Genomic DNA, 23,221 nt, shown 5'->3' with positions numbered 1-23,221 from the left:
GATAATATCAACCGTGATATATATATACATAGCTATCTATCTATCATAGTTGCATGCATACACCCCAAAAATTGGGGAAAATCTCAGAGCGGGGCTCCTAGTGCTAAGGGAGGGCAGAGAAGGCTTCCTGCAGAAAGTGGGCTGTTAGCAAGACATCAGGAAAGCCAGGAGGCGGAAAGAAAGCAGGAGAGTATTTCAGACATGTGGGACAGCCAGGATTACACTTGGAGTCAGGAGGTATGGACTGTTGTATGTGACAACTAGCAAAGGAGGCAGTGGCTCTGTACGTAGGGAGGGGTTGGGGGTGGGGAGGGCAGGGGGAGAAGAAATGGGTGATACAAAGAATATGGAATATCATGTGTGAGGAGCAGTAAGGAGACCTGTCAGTAGAATGTGGAGAGGAGAATCAAGCGTAAAAAGCCTGGAAAGGTAGGTTAGGACCAAGTTAAAAATTAAAGAATTTCTTTTTGATACTATAGGTTATAGAAAGCTACTGGAGTTTATTTAGGGGGTATGACTTTTATTCTTTAGGTAAAAATACATTTAGAGTTTATTATGGTATAGGATGTAAGATACGGCTCTAAATAGAATTTTTGCCAGATGACTTTCTGGTTTTCCCAACCTTTTAGATAGCCCACAAGTCCTTGTTCTAGTCATTTGTATCATTATATTTATGTACTATGATGCTAGGTCCAGTTATTCTTATATATTATTTATCTAGTCTGTTTCTTTGATTAATATTTCTAATTTCTAACAATTATCAATGAGTTTTGATGATTACTGATTTATAATATAGTTTGAGCTCTTACCAGTAAATACACTCACTATGTTTCTACTTCTTTTTTTAATCATTCCCCAAAAGATTGTTGACCTTTTTGCTCTTCTAAAATCTAGATAAATTTTGTCATTGTTTTGCTTAGTTCTGTAAATTAACCTTGGGTAATTTGATTGCGTTGGCACTAAATCTGTGTATTGACTTAAGTAGGACTGTCATTTTTTACGTTCTGGCACAGTCCAACCAGGAACAATGACTTTCTCTCCAGTTATGCAAACTTCCTTTATTTCTAAGTGTTTTAAACTTATAGTCAATTAGGGTTTGAGTATATCTTGGGAAAATTAGTTCTTTACACACAAGTATTTTATGCATTTTGCAGTTATTATGAATAAATTTCTTTTTCCATCTCTTCCTACTTGTTTTTGTAAATAATATAAAATCTAATCCTTTTTAGGGGTTAATTTTTATAACTTTCTACTATAGTGAAATTACTGTTTTAATAGATTTCTTTTGTTGTTGTTGTTAACTCTCTGGGCTTTTCTAAGTCAACTGCTGTATCATTTGTAAATAGCTATGTTTATTTTCTCTTTTTTATTGATCTTAATGCTATCACTAGTGTGTTTAGTAGTCTTTTAAATATTGGTAGTAAAAGGGAACATCTTTGTTTATTTATTGGAAAGAATGTTAGTCTCTCTCCATTATAAATAAAGCTGGCTCTTGATATTCGATACTATTTATTATAAATTAAGATCTCTCTATTACTGTGCTTTCTTATGTTGTTAACATAAATGAGTGCTATATTTTGATCGATCTTTTTCCTGACTTTTCATCTATCCCAATTTTACGTAAATTTTATATAATTTGAAGACATTCCAAATGAAGGTATTGTTAGGGAATATGTCGTATATTATAAATGCCATGCAACAATGAAATTTTTTACCATTTCACACTTTGCTGAAAGATTTAGAGAATATAAGATTCTACTCTTTATGTTGATTATTAGTTATGAAAAAATGATTTAATAATACAAAATACTACATTATTGAGTCTTTCCAACTTGTCTCCCATCTATACGATAAAATTTTATTCAGGATTCCTTGAAAGATAAGACAAAAATAGCTGTCTTCTTAGCCTAAATGTCAGTAAAGCAGTAAGATGTGTCACTAAATGTGTTCATCACTGAAATGAGATTCAGCATAGAGTCAAAGCTGAAGAAGAATTTTTTACCTATGATGAGGTCTTCTAGATGCTCCTGATTGTGGATAATATTGTGCTAGTTCTATCAAATCCCAGAAGATGGCTGTGAACCCTAAACTACCTGTGCACATAGTAAAAACCAAGTGGATAAAGAATATTTATTGCTTAATTTATAACATAAATTTGTATTGACAATCTCTATGCCTTATCCTGATATATGAATATGTAGCTAGGACTTATGGTGCATATAGATAATGAGTGGAACCCAGAGTTAAATGAGATTCATGCAGGCTAGTTTGCCTTCAGGAGATTGAAAACTTTTAATGACCTCAAGGTTCTTATGAAAACAAAATATCATGTTTTTTATATTAGCATTATGCCAGTGTATATATATTGTTTAAAACTTGTAGATGTGTTTATAATTATAAAAATTACACATATTTTAAGAAATTTATTTCTTTGAAATGCATAGTAATATAACAAAATTGAATGAAAGATATAGAATACAAACATCTCTGAAGAATTAAAAATTATTATTAGAGTGCAGTGGAGATATGTATCGTGTATGTGGTCTGGCTATAATATATAATCATTAAGGAACTCCAAAGAGAAACAGAAATAAAAGATGTCATCAAACAATTATATGATGGGAAAGTAACAACATCAGCTAGTCATGTAGCAGGGGTTAGAGATAATAAGTATACAGCTGGAACATATCATTAATATTCAAGTGATATCCAAAAAAAGTAAAAAACATCGAGTATATTGGGTTTAACCCTCTAATGGCAAATTTATGAGAGTACATAAGCAAGATAGGCAAGCATGGATGTTTTTTGCATCATTGGAAATCAATGAGCTCACAGGTCCATTTAAATATTATAGAATTGATATAATCATTACCTTCTGTTTATAATTTTTCTCCATTCCTCATTTAAATTCAACTTGATTGTAGTAAACACTTTTGTATATATTACTGCACCATCTACACTAATATTATATTCAGTATTTTTGCATCAACATTCTTTTTTTTTTTTCCTTTTTTTTTTTTTTTTAAGCTTTCTCCCTAATTTGGGTATCAGTACCTTATTGAAGGCACTGCCTTACAGAAGGGGTTTGATAAGGTGCCTTCAAGTTCTGTTGTTAAAAGCAATTTCCCTCGTATAAGGATTACATATTCTTTATATGCTTAATAGAATTCACTGGTAAATCAAATGAAATGAACCTAAGGATTTTTTCCTTGGAAGTTTATGATTTTGTTGTTTTTGTTTTCAGTCATTTCAATTATATCCAATTCCTTGTGACCACATTTATGGTTTTCTTCACAAAGATACTGGAGTGATTTGCCATTTCCTTCTCCAGCTCTTTTTGCAGCTGAGGAAACTGAGGCAAACAGGGCAAAGTGATTTGCCCAAGGTCATTCAGCTAGTAAATGAGACTTGATTTGAATTTAGGTTTTCCTCCAGACCCAAGTGCTCTATCCACTTCATCACTCAGCTGTCCTATGACTTCTTTAGTTTCTTCTTCTTCTTCTTCTTCTTTTTTTTTTGAGGTCAAGTTTTTTTTAGAATTTCATGTTTGATTAATGTAGGTATTTTTCAATTTTAAACTTCAAGTTTTAGGTTTCTTGATATATAATTGGTATTTAACACCCTGACAGTTTTCCTCATCTCCTTCATTTGCTATGAACTCTTCCATCATCTCAAGCATTTTTATTTTAGATTTTGGTATTTTAGTTCCCTCTTTCTCTCTGAGAAACAGGAATACACCAAAAATTAGCCAATATTCAGCTATCTTAATGGTCTTTAAAATTTTTTTTAATGTTATTTAGCTCATAACCTTTTGATTTTAATTTTATTCAGAATTAGTGCAAAGCTTAAAAAAGCTTTGCTGGCTAATTTACATATGAAAGATCAAGAATGTCATTAGATAGTATATAGAAAAGTGCTCTGGCTTGAGTTTTGTACTGAGAGTCATTTACATGGCAGTTACACAGCATGTTTATCCCAGAGATAGGGCTAGGAGTCAGACTCGCATAACCCTTTGGGATTTTTGTGGCAGGGTTCCCTAAAATGAGCTGAGGCCAAAGGATCTCCATTTGGGAGATACAGGGCGCCACATAAACTTTCTAGCTGTAAGCTACAGTGAGATATCTGATACTCTCCTCTCAGTGACCAGAAAATACAGATAAAAAGTACATAAAATTAAGCCTGAAGGCAATAGCTATCTGGAATTGGCCCCATCCTATGTTCTGGAGAGCTTGTCTTGCAGGATGAAGGCTACCCTCTGAGAAAGTGAGTCCCTTCTAGCCATGGCTATTTAAAGAAATATTAGACCATTCACAGTGGGGGAAAAAAAGCCAAGAAAAAAAGAGGTTTTCCCTTAGAACGCCCTACTCTAATTCCTGGATGTGTTAGATTTCTGCCTTTAAAAAATCTCCCAAAACCAAAAAAGCCTTTCAAATTAAATAATAATGTCATCTTTTTGAAGTCAATCGGTATTTTTTAGGTTGGCTGTTTTCTTGCATTATTTCCTACATCATAATCTTCGGACTTTTTGACATGTCTTGTTCTTCTGCGAGACTATAATCCTGAAGTTTTCTCTAGGTATTCTTTTTCTTTCAATATTATTACTTTTTGTTGTCCTTTTTCCATATCACTCTTTATATTTGTTTTCCCAGTAGTTTTTTCTTTTATATGAGATTTGCCAAGATAGATCAAGTTTTGTTTTGTTTTGTTGCTCTTATTTCTACTGTGAAGACCATAAATTCTTGATTCTTAATTCTCTCCAGAGAAAATTTTTAAAAATTCACCCTGTTGTCTGTGGTTCCATGCTCTCTTAAATGCATAGTATTCTCTGTGTTGTCTGGTATTGATTAATTTTCCTTTGTCTTATATAGATTTCTGGACTTATTTAGAAACACTCAAGGCCAAATTCCCTTCTATTGTCATCTTCCCTGGTGGTTTATTATTTATGCTCAGGGTATTTAAGTGAACTTTCTATCACTTGAGATCTTGGATAATTTCATACTTTCCCCTATATATTCCCCTTGCTCTCACTTTCTGACTCCTTCCCCTTTGAATACAGTTTTTCCAGAGGCTGGACCTCAAAGCTGTTTCACTTAGAAATTGCCTCCTCTTACATTTTCACAGATTTTCTGTCCTAAGTGACTTCTAGGGAGTCAAAATGGGCCTTAATTGGATGTTAATCCCCTGTCCTCCAGGCCTGCGGAAATCTCAGACTCCTGTTCTTGTTCCCTCTGTTTGTCAGATTTCTGACTGAGCACTGTTAAATCACAGCACTTTCCACAGTGTTGGCAGACAGGACAACGTGGAGTCCATGGAATAAGTTGTACCATGGTAGCTGTTGGTTGGCTGCCATATAAAAGCACTGGAGTTTAGGGATTAGACTATTCTGTTATTAGTTCTTCTTATTTCAAGCATTTATTAAGCTCATACTAAATGTCATGTACCATGCTAAATGCATAATAACTATTATCTTATTGTGGAGATGTGTTATTATAAGCCTTTATAGCATTTCTGGGATCCAGGATGGTGGAAATAGCTGAAATTATTTTATCTCTTAAGTATAATTGAGAAAGTTTTGAGAAGGTTTGAGAAGTCTTGATGATGGGAAAGAATGTCTGATTGTCTAGTCACCTAGTCATCTCTCAGGAAGAGACAATATCCCAGTGGAAAATAGGAGGTACAAAGGGAGAGAAACTCCATGTCCTTAAGCCCAATGCTCACCAGATATTCCCTACTCTTCCATACATGTACCCTGGCCACTCAGTTTCCCTCTCTCATATATGCCCTGACCACATGTATTATTTCTGTATATTCTTCTCTATGCATATTCTGTGTGTGTGTATGTCTTTTATTTTCAATGATAGTTACTATATTTTTTGGCAAATATACCACAGATTTATAGGAGAAATGTTTTGTAGCAACAAAACAAAACCAAAAGCAATGTTTTTAATCCTGATTTTTCATTAAATGCCATTGCTTTGACCCAACTATATCCTCTCTTAAATAAATCAAAATATTTTAGTTGGAAATTGTAAACTATCATTTTAAGTAGATGCATATCCACAGAGTACCTAGAATCTGGCCTAGCTTGTCTGGGGAATCACATATGAGTTGGAAGTACCTAGAACCTATGTAATTTATCTCTTTGATTTTTAGAATTTTGATTTTTGTGTGTTTGGGATTTTTAAATGTACTGATTTTATTTTTTTCCTCTCAATATATTTTTCTAAATACACATAAAGATAGTTTTCAGTATTCATTTTTGTAAGATTTTGTATTCCTAATTTTTCTTTGTCCCTCCCTTACCTCCCCTCTACCCAAGACAAGCAATCTGATATAGGTTATACATGTAAAATCATTTTTAAAATATTTCCATATTTCTGATGCTGAGTGAAATGAGCAGAACCAGAAGATCTCTGTACACTTCAATGTTGTATGAGGATGTATTCTGATGGAAGTGGAAATCTTCAATATAAAGAAGATCCAACTCACTTCCAGTTGATCAATGATGGACAGAAATAACTACACCCAGAGAAGGAACACTGGGAAGTGAATGTAAATTGTTAGAACTACTGTCTATCTACCCAGATTACTTATACCTTCGGAAGCTAATACTTAATGTGCAACAAAAAAAGGGTATTTACACACATATATTGTATCTAGGTTATATTGTAACACATGTAAAATGTATGGGATTGCCTATCATCAAGGGAAGGGAGGAGAGGGAGGGAGGGGAAAATCTAGAAAAATGAATACAAGGGATAATGTTATAAAAAAAAAATACTCATGCATATATACTGTCAAAAAAATTATAAATAAAAAAATATTTCCACATTTGCCATGCCATACAAGAAAAATCAGACCAAAAGGGGAAAAAAACATGAGGAAGAAAAAGCAAACAAACAAAAAATAGGTGAAATACTATGCTTTGATCCATATCAGTCTCCCTAGTTCTCTCTCTGGATGCGGATGGCATTTTCCATTCCAAGTCTATTGGAATTGTCTTGAATCACTGCATTGAATCACTAGGAAAGCCCTAGTCCATCACAGTTTATCATCACATAATGTTGCTGTTATTGTGTACAAATTTCTCCTGGTTCTGCTTTCTTCAGTCTGTATCAGTTCATATAAGTCTTTCCAAGCTTTTCTGAAATCAGCTTGCTCATCTAAATACATTGATTTTCTAGGGTTATTTTAATTGTATGCTCAGTTCATTAGTTTCTTCTCTCGTTGATGTTTTTAGAGATCATATTTCTTCCTAAGGACTACTTTGCTTCATCCTATTAAAATTTGTCATTTTTGTCATTGTTTCTTTCTTTGATATCAAATACTTACTATCCCTGTGATTTATTCTTTGATTTACTTTTTCTTTGGAATAATATTATTTCAGAATAACTTATTTGATTATTTTAATTAATATCATAAAATAGTTTAGTCTAAAATATTTGGGTACCTACAAAAATATCTACAAGAGCTAAGTAGGAATGAAGGAAACAAGCATTTATTAAGCTCACACTAAGTGCCATGTACCGTGCTAAATGCATAACTATTATCTCATTGTGAAGATGTGTTATTATAAGTACTAAATTAATTTTCTTATTCAAAAGGATTACTTTTAAAAACTAGGAAAAATAATCATACAACTCATATGAAGATCAAGGAAAAAAAGTCACGAATCTCAAGGAAGATCAAAAAAAGAAGTAGGAATCAAGGGGACCTAGTAATGCCAGATCTCAAACAATACACTACAAAGTCATGATTCTCAAAACAATTTGGTACTGGTTACAAAATAGATAGCTCAGTTGAACAAATTAGGTATATAACATTCAAAAATGCATCTAGACCTTTAGTATTCTTTAACAACAAAGGCTCCTGAAATAAGTAGCTGTGATAATATCTCTGACTGATAAAAACAGATGGGAAACTTAAGATTCTGGAAGAAATTAGTTTTAGATCCATAGTTCATATCTTTTATAAAATAAGCTCCAAATGGATTACATGATCTACATATAAAAGATCATTTCATAAACAAATTGTTTATAAGAACTGTGATTGGAGAAAAATTCATGGTCCAACAAGGGATAGAGAAGATTATAGGAAATAAGATGAATAATTTCATTGACATAAAATTGTAAAGGTTTTTTTACAAATTCAGGAAAGTTAAGAATAAAGGGAACAATTAATTGGGAAATATCTCTGTAATAAGTTTCTCTGATAAAGGTCTCACTTCCAAGACATATAAGGAACAGATTCACATTTATAAGAATGAGTCATTACACAATTGATTAATGGTCTAAAAATATGAAGAGGAGATATTCAAGAGAAGAAACTGGGCTTTCTATGGCCATATGAAAACATCCAATTAAAGAAATGCAAATTAGAGCACTTCTCAGATTTGTCCATTAGGCCTTGTAACAGATCATTCTGCTTTGGGGTCAGTTAACCACTGAGAAAGTCAGGCTCCCCCCAGACCTCGAGCCTGCTGGGATTCTAGGGGAAGGCCCAGCGTGAATCATCCCTGGAGCATCTGTAGAATATTGAGTCTCCAGCTACCAGCCAGCTTCCCTTAGTTCTCTGCTACTGCTTTTCTCAGGTTGCACATTCATTTAGGGTTGGCTTCCAACCCTCACAGACCAAATGTTGAAATATGCTCCAAGCTGAAAATAAAGTACTCATACCAGTGTGGACCGAGCAGTTGGTGCTCTTGTAGGCTATTTAAAATTATATCTGTAGACAGTGGGCTGGAAAAGGAATTCCATTTGTTCCACTGAATTCCCATGAAACCTGATTAAAAAGTGCCTGGATTTTTCCTCTGCATCTAAGCCTAATAGCTCAGGTGTTTAATGGAGCTAAGCTAGGGTAGGGGGGAGAGGTGACGACGGTGGTGGTTTCCATACCATAAATTTACTTATTTCCCCATTACCTGCCTGGGGATTGCTGGAGCCCCACGTGGCTCAGGGCACTCTCTTTTGAGATTTTACTCATACGGTTTGGCCACGACTGTGATTGCCAGCGTTTGCAGCCGGATGCTCACTGGCAAGTGTTTATCATCATGAATAAGACAATCTGATATTCAGAAGAGAAAAACAGGCTACTCGTAGGAACACAAAAACAAAATCCAAGGTTGCTAAGAAAGCAGCCTTGGGAAATCACATTTTAAAAAACCCCTTCCTCTTGGTTGCTTGCCTTAAATCAATCCCTCCGCTGACAGGGTTCACTGTCAGGCCCCCATCCTTCCCTCAGTTACTCATCCATTTATATGGGTTTTTTCTGCCAGGGTCCTATAATATGAGTGTGTCAGAGAAAAGAGGGAAAGATGTCCTCGGGGCACAGCCGGGAAGGTCTTTATCTGTCCCTAGGACTTTTGAGAGGCTTAACATTTCAACTTTTTTTTTCTTGGGGATGAGATAAGCACAGCTCAGGAGAACACAGAAAGGGAAATCCACCTGTTAGGTAACTAACCTTACTAGACCTGTTCTGCTTTGCCAAAACACAATCTTATTTCCTCTCTTTCCATTACTCTGATTGTAGTATAAAGGTCATTTTAATAATAATAACAATAATAATTAACATGTATATGTCACTCTGTGCCAGGCAAAAGTGCTAATTTTTACCTTATTTGATCCTCACAATAATCCTAGGAAGGAAGTGCTCTTGTTATCCCCATTTTACAGATGGGGAAACTGAGGCAGAGAGTGGTAAGTGAATCACACAGTTAGCAAGTATCTGAGGCCAGATTGGAATCTGGGTCTTCTCAACTCCAGACCCCACACTCTCTCCCCTGTGTCATCTGTCTACCCCTAAGAAACACGAGCTCTTCCTTCTACTGCATTGCCTATAGGAATCCCAAACTTGAGTCAGAGATTCACGCAATGGCAGCCACAGCTTCCTACTTGGACAGCTCGGCCTTGTCTCCCTGGCTGTGGTCACATGTTTTACCTCATTATCCTATTTAATCTTAATATTTATCCATTATCTGCCCTCATCCCAAGTCCTGGACATCCCTCCACCCGAGGAATTCAGCCTTGACACTTCCTCTCCTTCTCCGCCTGGACTATTTTTTTGGTGCATAGTGAATGTGACCTTAGGGCCCTGTCAGTACAAATGAGCATGAAAAATCCAGAGGTAAAAGCTTGATGCTCTTAAGAGTTCCCGGCCTCCTTGTGGGAGGATGTCCTGGCCCTCCCGTGGGCGTCTGTGGCCAGTTCCAACTTTTAAGCGTTGGGGTTTTGTCTGACTTTTCAGCTGAGCGCAGCACTTATTTTCCAGCCACAAGATTTATCAGCACAAGGAGTTACAATTCTGGAGCAGTAATACTGGGCTTTGGAGAAGTTTCCCTCGCCCTCCCCTCCCCACAGTCCCCTTCTCAGCTCTTCGGTCCTTTCTCCGAGGGCCCTCCCCACAGAAGGGAGAACCCTCACAAAGCCTGCCGACAAAAAGGAACCCCGAATTTTTCCCCGTGGTACAGGTGTCCTTGTTGTTGCTGTGCCACCAAAATGGATCTAGTCCAGAGGGACGTCAAGATAGTCAGCTGCTCATGTTACATTCTAAGGCTATCATTTGTGGTCCCTTCCAGAGCTATAAGGGAAGTATGGAACAAGGATGGTTAGTTACATACTAAGTTTCCAGGCATTGCTGGGTTTGGGTGGTTTGGATTTTTTTTTTTATTTGTTGTTTATTTTAAATAGTTTTCCCAGTTTTCCTCTTAAAAACAAAACAAAGGGAAAAAAGGAGAAAAAAAACATTTTTTTTTTTAAACAACATCTGGACTTCAGTTGGGAGAGGTTTGATCGGGAAACTTTTTGGGGAGATTTTTTTCCTGAAGCTCACATAGTCTTTAATGACAAGGTGAAAGTTGCTGGTGTATTTCAGACCCAAGCTAGCTGACATCTGTTCTTTTTTGGCATCTTGAGAATGTTTGAGGTCATGGTATCTTAAGATTCAAACTTGTGTGTGTATTATATATAGATATATACATATGTGATATTTATTATATGTGTAATACATAGTTTAAACACTCAGGCATAAGCCAAGCTACCACTTTTTTCCTCCAAATGGATGAAATAAGATGTAAAATATTTTCTAACATAAACCATTCCTTTTCAAAACACATTTTCAAGTGTTGAAGAAATAAGTTGCTTGAGAAAAAATGAAGTCAGAAAATATATGAAGTATTTCTTGTTGACAGGCTGAGCTTGTGAAAAGGAGGGAGGGTAAAAGCATTCCGAAATAATCAATATATTAAACTGAGTCTTTGAATAGTTGCCCAAGATCAAAGCTTCTTCGTAGGAGAGGAAAAAAAAAATAAAAATAGCTTTTAGCTCAAGTATGTGACAAGAATTCAAATGGCAACTGTGGAGGCTTTTTTGCATTTTAAATTTAGAAAACTGGGAATGGTGATTAGTTCTGTGGAGGTCTCAGCAACATCTGCCTTGTTTCACTTGTAGCTGTTGGCCTACTGAAGTATTGCTATTGGAATACAGCAGCTTCAGCAACTTTCTGTGTGAATTAAAACCATAAGGCAACCCACAATTATACCCACAGTTTAGTTCAAGTTAGTTTGGTAAATATCTGCAGCCACTCTTCCGGGTGTAAGGGGTACAAAAACAGAATCCAATAATCCCTTCCCTCTAGGACCTTACTTTTATCTAGGGAAAATAGGATATCCATTGATTAGCAGAAATAAAGGTTATCCAAATGATATAACACCTATTAATAAACTGCCTATATAGTATCAAAAAACTGGGCTTAAGGTGAAAGAGACAAACAAAAAATAAGAATATTCATTTCTTTTTTTTTTTTAAATTTATTCATTTTTTCAAATTATCCCCTCCCTCCCTCCACTCCCTCCCCCCGATGGCAGGTAATCCCATACATTTTACATGTGTTACAATATAACCCAGATACAATATATGTGTGTAAATACCATTTTCTTGTTGCACATTAAATATTAGCTTCCGAAGGTATAAGTAACCTGGGTAGATAGACAGTAGTGCTAACAATTTACAGAATATTCATTTCTTTATAACTGGAGAATGAATTAAGTTAAAGTGCAGAGAGATAGAACAAGTTCTACTTCTCACCTGGGTAGAGGAAATCAGTCACTAATCAATCAAGTGTTTCATGGGTACCAGCTCTGCCCCTCAATAACTAGACACTCATCAAAGCCTGCGATATGGTCCCTCCCTATGAGAAACTTCCAGCGCAGTTTGAGCCTCAGTCTTTAGAAATATTGTATGAACAAGGAAGGCAGGGTAGTTGTTCATTGTAATGAACAGGTAATAAATGCAGTAGTTCAGAAAAGAGAAGAGCAGTACATGGACTAAGACACTTACAGTGGACCTCATTATTAGCTGCTGCTTTTAATATGAATAGGATTCAAGCAGAAAGGAAGCATTCCTGGTCTGGAGAATCATATAGAGGAGAGTAACCTGGACAAAGGTTAAGGATAATCCAGAAGCTGGAAGGATACTCCGTTATCCTAGTGTGTGATAAAGAGGCAGTGGACTCTGTTTAAGTGACCTTCCCAGGGTCATACAGTTAATATAAATGACTTAGACTGGATCTGAATTCAGGAAAATGAGTCTTCCTGACTCTAAGCCCAATAGTCTATCCATTGTGTAGCCCAGCTGCCCCCTGCCCCAGGACCCCCATAAAAGAGAAATTCAATCTGATATGTTTATAGGACAGTGAGGAGACGCTCTTTACTGGAACACAAGATCTGTGTTGGGGAGTGATGGAGTTACATAATTGGCTTTGAATGATAGGGAGAAAGGAATTTGGACTTGACACAATGGTAATTGGGATCATTAAGACAACAGGCTCATGCTTTCTCTCTTTGTCCAAAGATAAAATGACCTGATATAAAGGGGAGAGCCACTAGACCAGACTTTCTTGGATGAGCAGATTATTATCTGGTTACCTAAGAGGCAAACTGACAGGTTTATCCATGATGGAGGTTCCCTGGGAGAATTTTGCAGTTTCTGTCCCTGTCCATTTGTAAATTCTCATGAGGAACGTGATGACTGCCTGTGTATTGGACCTTATAATTCCCTGAATTGTTTGCAGATAAGTGGTTTCCCTCATCCTGTATGTGAGCATATTAGTGAAGGTCATTTCGTGATCAAGTCTGGGCTCAGCACCCTTCAGGGCTAGCTAGAACTCAACATGGCTGTCAGATAGCAACCTGGGGACCATTAGTGTCTCCAGGTTACACACCTGATGGTCTCACATGCCCTGCTAAGAATTCCTCACTGTCGTCTCTGCCCAGATCTACCCAAAGTTTCTTAACTCTCACTTTCCGTATCCCACAGCGCTGTTTATCTATCCGAGAGAGATGTGATGGAGATCCAGTCTGATAATGAGGAGAAAGTAAAAGTCAAAAGAATATATGAAGATGTGTAATTAATTACATGGCCGGCCCTTTCAATGGGCTACAAAGAGGGAGAGAATTTGGAGATCAAAAAAATTCTTAAATGAATGTTAAATGAGTAAAGCATAGCTATTTTAAAGTGTATATCGAAAGCTATTGCCACTTAGTGGAGATTTAAGCTGATGGTCCTGTTGCCCACAGGACCTTCCCATCTGGCAGTAACTCGGCACAGCCTGGAAACGCTCTTGACACAAACACATCCTGCTGAAGATTCAGGACTTTGGCCTCTATTTTTTCCAGAGTGTCTCTAATCCAACCTGGAACTTGGAACATCTGAAGGTCCAAGGGGCCCTGTAGAGTAAGGTCAACTCACAGAGCAGGAAAGTTAACAGTCATTTCATAAAAAGTTTCTAGAATATGAGGCTCCATTTTAAAAATTAAAGGGAAGCAAGCCATGTTGTAGGAAGGTCTGGACTAAAAGTCAGGAGCTCTGGAATTTGAGAAATATGTCATTGTGGAAAGATCACTATCCTGGGAGGCAAAAGACCTCTGGCTGGGTTCTTCTATTCACCCTGTGATCTTAGGAAAGTTATCTTACTTCCCTGGGCCTCACTTGGTGATTGAGAGAACAATCCCTCCTATCTGTCTTTCCAGGTTGCTCTGAGACTGTAATGAGGTAATAGATAGGATTGAAAAAACACAATTGTGCCATGCCAATATAAGGCATTAGTAGTAACAGTTCTTATTAAGTCCACATTTTAGAAACTGCAAATTTCTATGAAAGCAAGGGCCTGTATTTCTTTTTTTTTTTTTTAATTAAATCAAATTTTTTCAATGCTCAAAAGAATCTACTCCTACTCCCTAAAAAACAAAACAAAACAAAAAAACCCTGTTATAATAAATATATAAAATTCACATTTAACAAAGTTAAATTCCTCCATTGGCCATGTCTACAAAATATGTGTCTCATTCTACGTCTCTTTCCATCTTAGGGATGTTTCTAATTCATGTGAGTTAGAAAAAGTTCTTTGGAAATTAAACGTATATAAATGCTAGTAATCACTGTTATTGCACCTCAGTTTCCTCATCTGTAAAATACAAAAGTTGCATTGAATGATTTTTCGTGTCCCTTCCAATTCTAATTGCATTTATTTACTCTATTTACAACATCATTACCATCATTTCCTGGGCTAGTTATTAGTACAGCTTGTTTGCTATGATTTTAGAAACTGAAGTCTTATATCCTAAATCTATTTTTAACTAACTACTAAGCTTCAGTTTTTAGAACTTTTCACTCCCTTGCTTATATCCTTCTTTACATTCTGGGGTAGTTTAAACGAGGGGTCTCTGTTAGCATTGCACCTTATAACTGCATGTCCTGTGTCCCGAACTGTACAATAAAAGTTTTCACGGATACCACTTTTCTCCCATAATACCCAGCACATAACCTATTAAGTTATTAACTAGAAGTTTCTCTGGCATTGTATTAGATTATTTTTCAAACAAGCCATTGGGGGAGGGGGTCACCATGCATCTTTCATAAAAGGAATAAAAAACATACCCCCACCAGAATGCTTTCCCCGGGCTTTGAACAAATCCTGAGCCCCCCACAAAGTTTCCTTCTCATCATTCCCTGCACATAGCTTGAGCATTAACACATTAATGAGAAAAAGATGCCTAATAGGAAGACGAGAAAATGTGGAGGCCTCTGGAGGGGGTGGGGGCGAGCTTGTAAAACCACTTTCGATGGAAGGCAGATGAGCTTGGGACCCTCAGCCTTCCTCTGTGGAGCACCCGGGAAGCAAGGACCATGGTGCAAGGGGGAGACCAGTCCTCCCGACATAGGCCCCCAGCACCCCTTCCTGCCCTTCCAGACTGTGGTCAGTGCTCGCTAGACAATTTGCTGAGAGAAACAGGATAGGACATTCCGTCCCATCCTGCATCAGCCCCTTAGTGACGGGGCCAAAGCCCAAACCCAGGAGCAGTCAAATGGACGGTGAGCCCGGCCTCTGTTTAAAACGAGAAACAAGCTGGACTGGGGAAAGGGAGGGGACGCTCAAACCACGGGGCTTATCGGACCTCTATTTTGAATTTTGTCCTGAGGTCTGCCATTCTTGGCAGAGGCAAGGCATAGGATCATATGTGTGTGTGTGTGTGTGTGTGTGTGTGTGTGTGTGTGTGTGTGTGTGTGTGTAAAAATTACATGTTTATTACATGCATATTTAGGTATGTATATATGCATATACACACAAAAAACACAACTCCCCACCAGTACCACTTTAGAATACTAAAATTTTAATGCCGACAGCACATATATGTGTACATATACACAATTCATAGGACACTTGACATTTTTACACAGATCTATTGTTTATCAGTAGAATTCCATGATAACTGCTGGACTTGAGATCAAAATCAGAATCAGAATATTTAGATTTATTTCATTTACACTTGGAAATTTATATACCTTCATGTGGATGTCTCCAAAGAGACTCCCTCAGTGCCCCTAACCATAGCAGTTCTTCCTTTTACAACCAAATGCTAGAAGTGGCAGCAAATGGGTTACTTGACAGTAACTAATTCAGAAATTGAGCTTGTTTCCTCAGGGTACAAAGTTGAGAATCTCTGAGCGCTGATAAGGATACACACTCTGAGCCATCAAAATCCAAACACTGACCAAGAAAGCTTGGGTTGGCACCAATTGCTGATAAGAATCCTGATAAGGATCCTAAGTCTTTTGTTGTTGTTATTGTTTGTCCTTCATTCTGGTAGAGGTCCACGACTTCAGGAAGAAGTCCTAACTTGCAAGTGAATTGTATTGAATTGAGAGGGAGGGCGGTGCAGTCATCAGCCTCACTATCTCCTCCAGAGCAGACATCTGGTCCCTGGCCAGATGACTAGAGATGGTCCTGATACAGTGAGAGACCTTGGCCTTTATAAGCTAAGGTCTTTAACAGGTCTCAGTTTGACTGAGGTAACTTCCATTCAGTGACAAGGCCAGGTAAAAATGAGGCAAAGAATGGCCTCTTTTACCTAGGATAGAGAGAAAGAGAGAGATGGGTAGATAGATAATAAAATAAACAAGTAAAGCTGGTAGGAGAGGACCCTCAGGGTTTCTGACCTAAACAGAAAACTTTGTACTTTATACACACTCTGAGCCATCAGAATCCAAACAATGACCAAGAAAGGCTTGGCTTGGCACCAATTGCTGGCCAATTAGAGCCAGCGTGATGTAGGTTTAAAGCATGATCCATAAAAAAATAAATCTAGCCATAAACTCCAATATATCTTGCTAGGTTTCAGCAAAATTTATATTCCTTTGGGCGAGCACTGATTTGTATGATTTTCTTTGTGGACTAAGAGAGGAGGGAGAGGACAAAGGGATGGAAGGAAGGAAGGGAAGAAGGGAAACAAGAGAGGGAAGAGGGAGGAAAAGAAGGAAAGAGCTTTATTGCTCAATTGGAACTGGCCATTTGGGTCCCCTACTCACAGATCCTTTTCGAAGAAAACCATGACATCAGGAAGACCTCATGACTTGCAAGTGAATTGGATTTACATGAGGGAGCCTTATGGAAAATCACCAGCCTCCATCCTCTCGAGTCATCTGGATCCAGTGTCAAGATATAGATCTGGACAACAACTGGAGATGGCCCCTGATGCGGTGGGGACCTTGGCCTTTTTAAACTAAGGCCTTTCTCAGGTCTCAGTTTGTCTAAGACAAGGCCTGTTTAGTGATTACAGTGAGTCAGGGACTCCCAGAATGCTTAAGAAGCTACTTTTAGAAGGATAATAGAGAAAAGCCTGGGGACAAAGTTAAGGTTTAAATTTTGACCAAATGATAGTACTGTAGCTTGGCAAGTTCTAGTGAATGATTGAATGAACCACTCCTTGGTTCATACTTTGATAGAACACTGGCTACTCTTAGCCACAGCTGAAAATCTGGGGGAGTGGTGGATGAGGGTGGTGAGCAGGGAATTCCCATTCCTTTTGATAGAGCCTCTAACTCCCCCGATGGTGTCTTAACTCCCCCGATGGTGTCCTTCCTCCTCCAGGGAACCAGCAAGCTCTGGACTCTTCACAGGGGGCATTCATAGCTCTCCACTGTGGATACTGGGATGTCATTGGGTCTTTCCAGGAACTTTTTGGCCACATCCTCGTCTCTGCAGTGATTCTGCAGCAAAGAACATATTGTTTAAGCTCATGTAGGGCACTCCAATATTCTGCAACCCATGACTACAGTCATTGGCCCTGATGGTATCATCAGGATTCCAGAGGTAATGGGAAATTCCCTCAAGTTTTCAAAGACTTCTGGAGCCCTCTTGCCTCTGTTTAGACAATGGAGCCATTGTTTAGCTTGTTTAAGAGCCCCTACCATTCTCCTGGAAGTAGAGGAGAAAAGCTGTTTTAATAAAATTAAGAGTTTTCCCAAGGCAGTGCCTTAGCCAGGCTCAAGTGCAGCTGTATGTCTGACTTGAAAATGAATTAAAAAAAAAGTCATTGAAATGTGGTTCCAAATGGAACCTTCATTTTAGCAGATGAATGAGCATCACCCTATAAGGGGATGGGACTTGAAACCCTTTCCTGAAATCACTTTTATGTATTGTTGTTATCTGATATACAGCCCTTCTGTACAACACAAATACTGTCTGATTGATTTCAAACATTCTAAGTGTTCATTGAATTGTGAGCAATGCTGGGATTGTTCATTTGGGGAAGAGAGGTGAAGAAATCCCAATCCTTGCTCCCACCTCCACTTACCTCCCTAACCCTTAGGTTTCAATCCCCTATCTAACTGGCTTCCTCTTCCCAGAAATGTCATTTCTGTTATCAAAAGTATAATGACAGGCCCAAAACATACCTCTGTCTCACCCTTAACTGTTAAAGGACCAAATGGTCTAGTTTAGAACAAAACCTGAGGGGTGAGGGAAGGGAGAGAAAGGTGGGAAGAGGAAAGAATGAAAGAGAGAAGTAAAAGGGAGGAGGGGAAAGGAAAAAAGGGGAAAAGATGAAGGAAGGAAGAAAGAGATAAGAGAAAGGAGATGGAACTAGAATGAGAATAAGGGAGGAAGAGAAAAAAGACATGGAGGAAGGAGGGAGAAAGAGTGAGGGGGAAGAGGAAAGGTGAAGGAGAGAAGTAGAAGGGAGAAGGGCAAAAAAGGAAAAAAGAGATGAGGGAAGAAAGAGAAAGGTAATAGAACAAGAGTAAGAATAAGGGAGGAAGAGAAAAAAAGAGTTGGGGGAAAGAGAGAGGGAGGAGAGAGAGGAAAAGGAGAGAGAGTGAAGGAGAGAAGAGGAGATAGAAAAAGAAAGAAGAGAGAAAATAAGATCAAGAAGAAAGAAAGAGTGATGGGGAAGGAGGAAAAGAGAGAGAAAGGAAGAGGGGAAGGGAGGAAGAAAAGAGGGAAGACTCTGAGTCTTTCATACTGGAAGTTTGCTTAACCCCTGAAGTTGTCATATTGGAGGTACCCTTCACCCCTAAAGCCTCCCGCTGTGACTGGCCTGTTCCTTCCAGAATCTCCCTACTGAGGAGGAAGATCGGGCCAGTCTTATTTTCATTTTTCTCCAGGCTGGACTTCTAACCCTGGACTTTCTGTTTTGTGCCCTAAAGGCTGATATCTCCTTCTTCCTCTTTCCCCCCTTCCATGTATTATCTTCCCCCTTTAGAAGGTAAGCTGCTTGAAGAGAGGAGCTTTTTTTTTTTTTTTTACTTTTATTCCTATTTCCAGGATTTAGCACTCTGCCCCGCACATAGTAAGTGCTTCATTAATGGCCATTGACTTGACCTGACCCACTTTTCAAGCCTCCTCAGAAGGCAGCCCAGTTCTGTGATTCTGCCCCAGCTCCCAGATATCCTGCAGGGTGGAACCCGAAGCAGCTGGCCTTGGATCAGAATTTCTCCCAGAGCCAAATTGGAAGCTGGAGTCAGCCTTTCCTCTTTGGGATCATCCATGGTCCCCAGGTCCCTTCCTTTTTCCTGGAATCTGACACAGCTGTATCTGAATGTGCTTTTCATTGTCCAGTTGGCTGCCTTGAGCTGCCTGACCCTGTTGATATATATAAGCAGCCATAATAGATCTAGTTATATCCCACAAAGTGGGAAGAACAGCCAGGACATGTTCATTCTGGGGAAAATGTAGGGGAAACCCACCTGGCAAAATGCTATAGATTTAGTCTTTGTATTCAGAACCTAAAGTCGTACTAGCTTCCCAGTGACTTTCCATCCTTATTCTGTACAAGGGTCATGAAAATTGAAGGAGTGAAACGTGTAGCCATGAGTATTTTAATATTTCTGCCAATAAATGACTCTGTGGACTGATAAACCTAATGGACCCCATCCAGCAGCAAGAATATATGACTCAATGGATGGGAGCTCCTTCAGAACAACTGGGAAGCAGGAAGCAAATTATTGCACTTAACAAGACCCCATTGCATAAAACTGTTTACCTAAAAGCCAATCCCAGCTTATTTCTTCCATCCTGGGACAATATATAACCACAAGTCTGCTTGGTATCTGCATGGTGTCCATGTTGTCTCTTTATGGTCTTACTCATTCTGGCCTTTTTTTTTTTTTTTTGTCTTTTTACCTTTCTCAGCATATTCTCCTACTCTGTTGCTCTAGATTTATTCATCCTTCAAGCCTCAGCTTAAGTGCCAGGCTCTTTATCATATCTCTTTTCACCAGCACTCTTTCTACTATTTTACAGCTTCCTACATACTGAAGCAGGTATCGTTTATGTATTTTATTGTGATATTTAACATTTACCTCTGGTTTGATTGTATATTTTTAACATGATCTCATTAGGGGAGGGAACCACATTTACCTTCACTTGTATACTCCTGTTTTCATCAAGCACAAAAGGTAGACATAAAATAGGTCTAAGTAAAGTTTTGGTAGATTCATCCCAGAAATGGCCTCCTGGTTTTCCAGAATGACACAGTCTCTGTGTGGTGTCTGCCAATAAACAATGTTTCACAAATTTGGGGCCTTATGAATGATGGAGATAGCTAGGACAGGAAGCCAGAAGTGGAAAAACTAAGGTAAGACTGGGAATGGATTGAGATCCGGTATGAGAGAGGATGAGCCATAGAAAATGTCAATGTAGAGGCGGACAGGGTTTTGGAGTCCACTTAGATCAACCCAAATACAAAAGGAATCCCCACCATAATATCCTCAATAATGTTATGCTTAAAGAGGTAAAAGTAGAGGAACCCACCACTTTCCCAGATCATCCGGTCCAGTTTTATCCATATGTAAAAGTAAAGTTTTGCAGACATAAAGATAAAGGATGATACAGGGAACGCCCAGACACTGAAAAGCCCCTTAACATTACAGGCCAGCCCCTTTTCCTGCAAAGTTGCAGTCTCAGAAAGTTACCTAAATTAGGTGACTTGCTCAGGGTCCCAAAGTCAACATGTGTCAAAGGCAAGACTTGAATCCAGATGTTCTTGGCTTGGAGGCTAGTTCTGTATTCACTCTATCACAGTCTCTGATAAAAAGATAATTTTGAAATTGGTAATTCGATAAATGATAAATTTTCCTATTTGCCTTGCTCCTTGCTCCGTATTCTAAGGCCAGACAGATCAAGTCCACACATCATTCTTTAAGTTAGTTAAAGACTCTTATCATATACTTCCTGGGTCTGTTTTTCTCTGATTTAAACATCCCTTTCCTTCAGCTGATCCTGTATGTCATAGACTCATAGATTTTGTTCCCTCCTCTAGTTGGTCTCTTCCAGACACTTTGCAGCTTATGTATCTTAAACTGGGTTTCTCAGAACCAAATGTAGGATGTCAAATGTGGCCTAACCAGAGAATGTGCCATTTTATTCCTGGAAGCCATTCTTCTTTTAATGAAGTCTTCAGATTGCATTAGTTTTTTGGTTGCCACATCATTCTGACAATGATGGAGTTTGTAGTACACTAAAACTCCCAGGTTTTTCTTCCAGCAAACTGCTGTCCATCTGTGCCTTCTCCATCTTTTTCTTGTAAAATATAAATCCAAGTACAAAGTTTTATATTTATCTTTTCAGAATTTCATTTTATTAGATTTGGCCCCAAACTCCAGTTTGTAATGGTCTTTCTGGACCCTGACTCTCATCTTATCTCTCAGTTTAATATCCTCAACCATTTTGATTAGCGTTCCATCTATTTAGAGAAATTCATGGAATTACCAACTAGGTCCATTACAAATTTGTTATATAATTTCAACTGGGCTCTCACTGCAACAACAGTCCTTTTCTACCTCTCTAATCTCGTGGACTACCCCACTCCTCCAGCAGCTATTTAAACCTTTGAGTTTCTCTTGGCATCCCCTTTCCCACCCTTTCAGCTAAGATATTTGCCTTCTAATTCACAGAAAAAAAGTGATGCTATTTTGTGAGAATTCTTCCTTGTTTTCCACTTTCTTTATATTTCAAGGACTCGGTATGTAGCAAATGATTATTAAATGTTTGTTGACTGATAGAATGATCTTGGCTTTATTCATTTTGTTTGGCAAAAATGATACACTGCAGAAAGCCAAGACCAGATCACGTTAGCCTGAGCTCCCATCATGATGTCATCAGACTATTAATCAAAAAGTAATCGATTGCTTGATTAAGAATTTAGAGCTGACCGCCAGTTCTAAATTCATCTAGCTGTATTATTGTTCAGTTTAGAAGTATTAACCATGTCCCCCCACAGCACTCCTAAATGTAGGCCAACCAGATTAAAATGTAATTGGGAAATATGTAAAATAAATAAATTAATTTTTAAAATCTATAAACATATGTGGTTTTCTAAGTTAATACGTGGTCTTCAGGAATCCTTATGTATAGTTTAGGGGCCCCTATTTCTCTTTTAAGTAAATGTGATATCTCTGGTCAGATTCACATCTCTCCAATCTCGCCTTAGAATTTGGTGGGCAAGATACAGATTCTAGAATTCAAAGCCAGAAAGCTAGGCGGCTGGGTGGCGGATGTGAGACCAGGCACAGGCGGTTGACCTCCTATTTAACAAAAATATGGCTTGAGCGTCAATTTTGGGCTTTTTACAAGGAAATTTTCCTTCTTCCTTTTCCATCTAGGACACAAAGTTTGGAGCTGGTTAATCTCCATTGTGTTGTTTAAGGGGTAAAATTCGTTGCTCTACTTATTTTTAAAAATCCACTTATTTAAAAAAACAACAGCGTTTGGCTCCCATGTTTTTAATTTCTTGCATTTGTTTGTTGTTTAGCTCGTTATTTTAAACCCATAGTTATGGTTTGCCACATGTCAATGAGTTCTTTTTCTTTAAAATGTCAAACAGGGATTTTTCATGGTCAGTTTGAGGTTTTTCCAGAAATTACCCACTTTTACAGAGTGTGTTTTTCCTCTCTTTGTTTTATAACAAAAGATAATATGGATATGGTATGGCCCTTTTGTTCTTTGCTTTTCATTACTTGGCCAGAACTTACATTACATTAGCCCTAGCCCCACGTCTTCCTTTGATTTCCTTCTTGAGTGCTGGAGCCGTGGGACTGGGATGCTTAATAATCGCCGCCGTGGCCCAGGGGGACTGAAGATGGCTTTATTTACCTTCTGTCCTTTTACTTTCCAGGCAGAACCCTTGTCTGGTGACCAGAGCCGCCTGTATCGATATCCTCATCCTACTGACTCGCTGCCTTGACAAAGCCCCAGAGGGAAGCCAGCCAGGTATGACTCATCCCGTGTATTCTGCAGCTCGATTTGGAATCTTTACAGGATTTGCATCCCGTTTTGGACGCGCCAGTCCCACAACGCGGACTCCGCGCCATGCCTGTGCGGTTTTGTGTTGTCCTCCACCCTGCGGGGGTTTTTGAGTCTAACCACATATCACATGAAAGAGGGTCCGTCC

General features: G+C 38.3%; 1 protein-coding gene across 1 annotated transcript in view; it reads left to right on the top strand.

Moving 5' to 3' along the window:
• THADA (THADA armadillo repeat containing) overlaps positions 1 to 23,221 on the top strand; it is a 418,709-nt gene that overhangs the window by 299,349 nt on the left and 96,139 nt on the right. The window contains exon 31 of the mRNA XM_074286698.1: positions 22,946 to 23,040. Within this exon, the coding sequence (XP_074142799.1) occupies positions 22,946 to 23,040 (95 nt within the window). The remainder of the gene's footprint in view (positions 1 to 22,945; positions 23,041 to 23,221) is intronic.

This window comes from Sminthopsis crassicaudata, chromosome 2, assembly GCF_048593235.1.
Source record: "Sminthopsis crassicaudata isolate SCR6 chromosome 2, ASM4859323v1, whole genome shotgun sequence".
NCBI classification, from domain to species: domain Eukaryota; kingdom Metazoa; phylum Chordata; class Mammalia; order Dasyuromorphia; family Dasyuridae; genus Sminthopsis; species Sminthopsis crassicaudata.
Note: the sequence above shows the minus strand (reverse complement) of the source record. Positions and strands in the feature narration are given on the sequence as shown.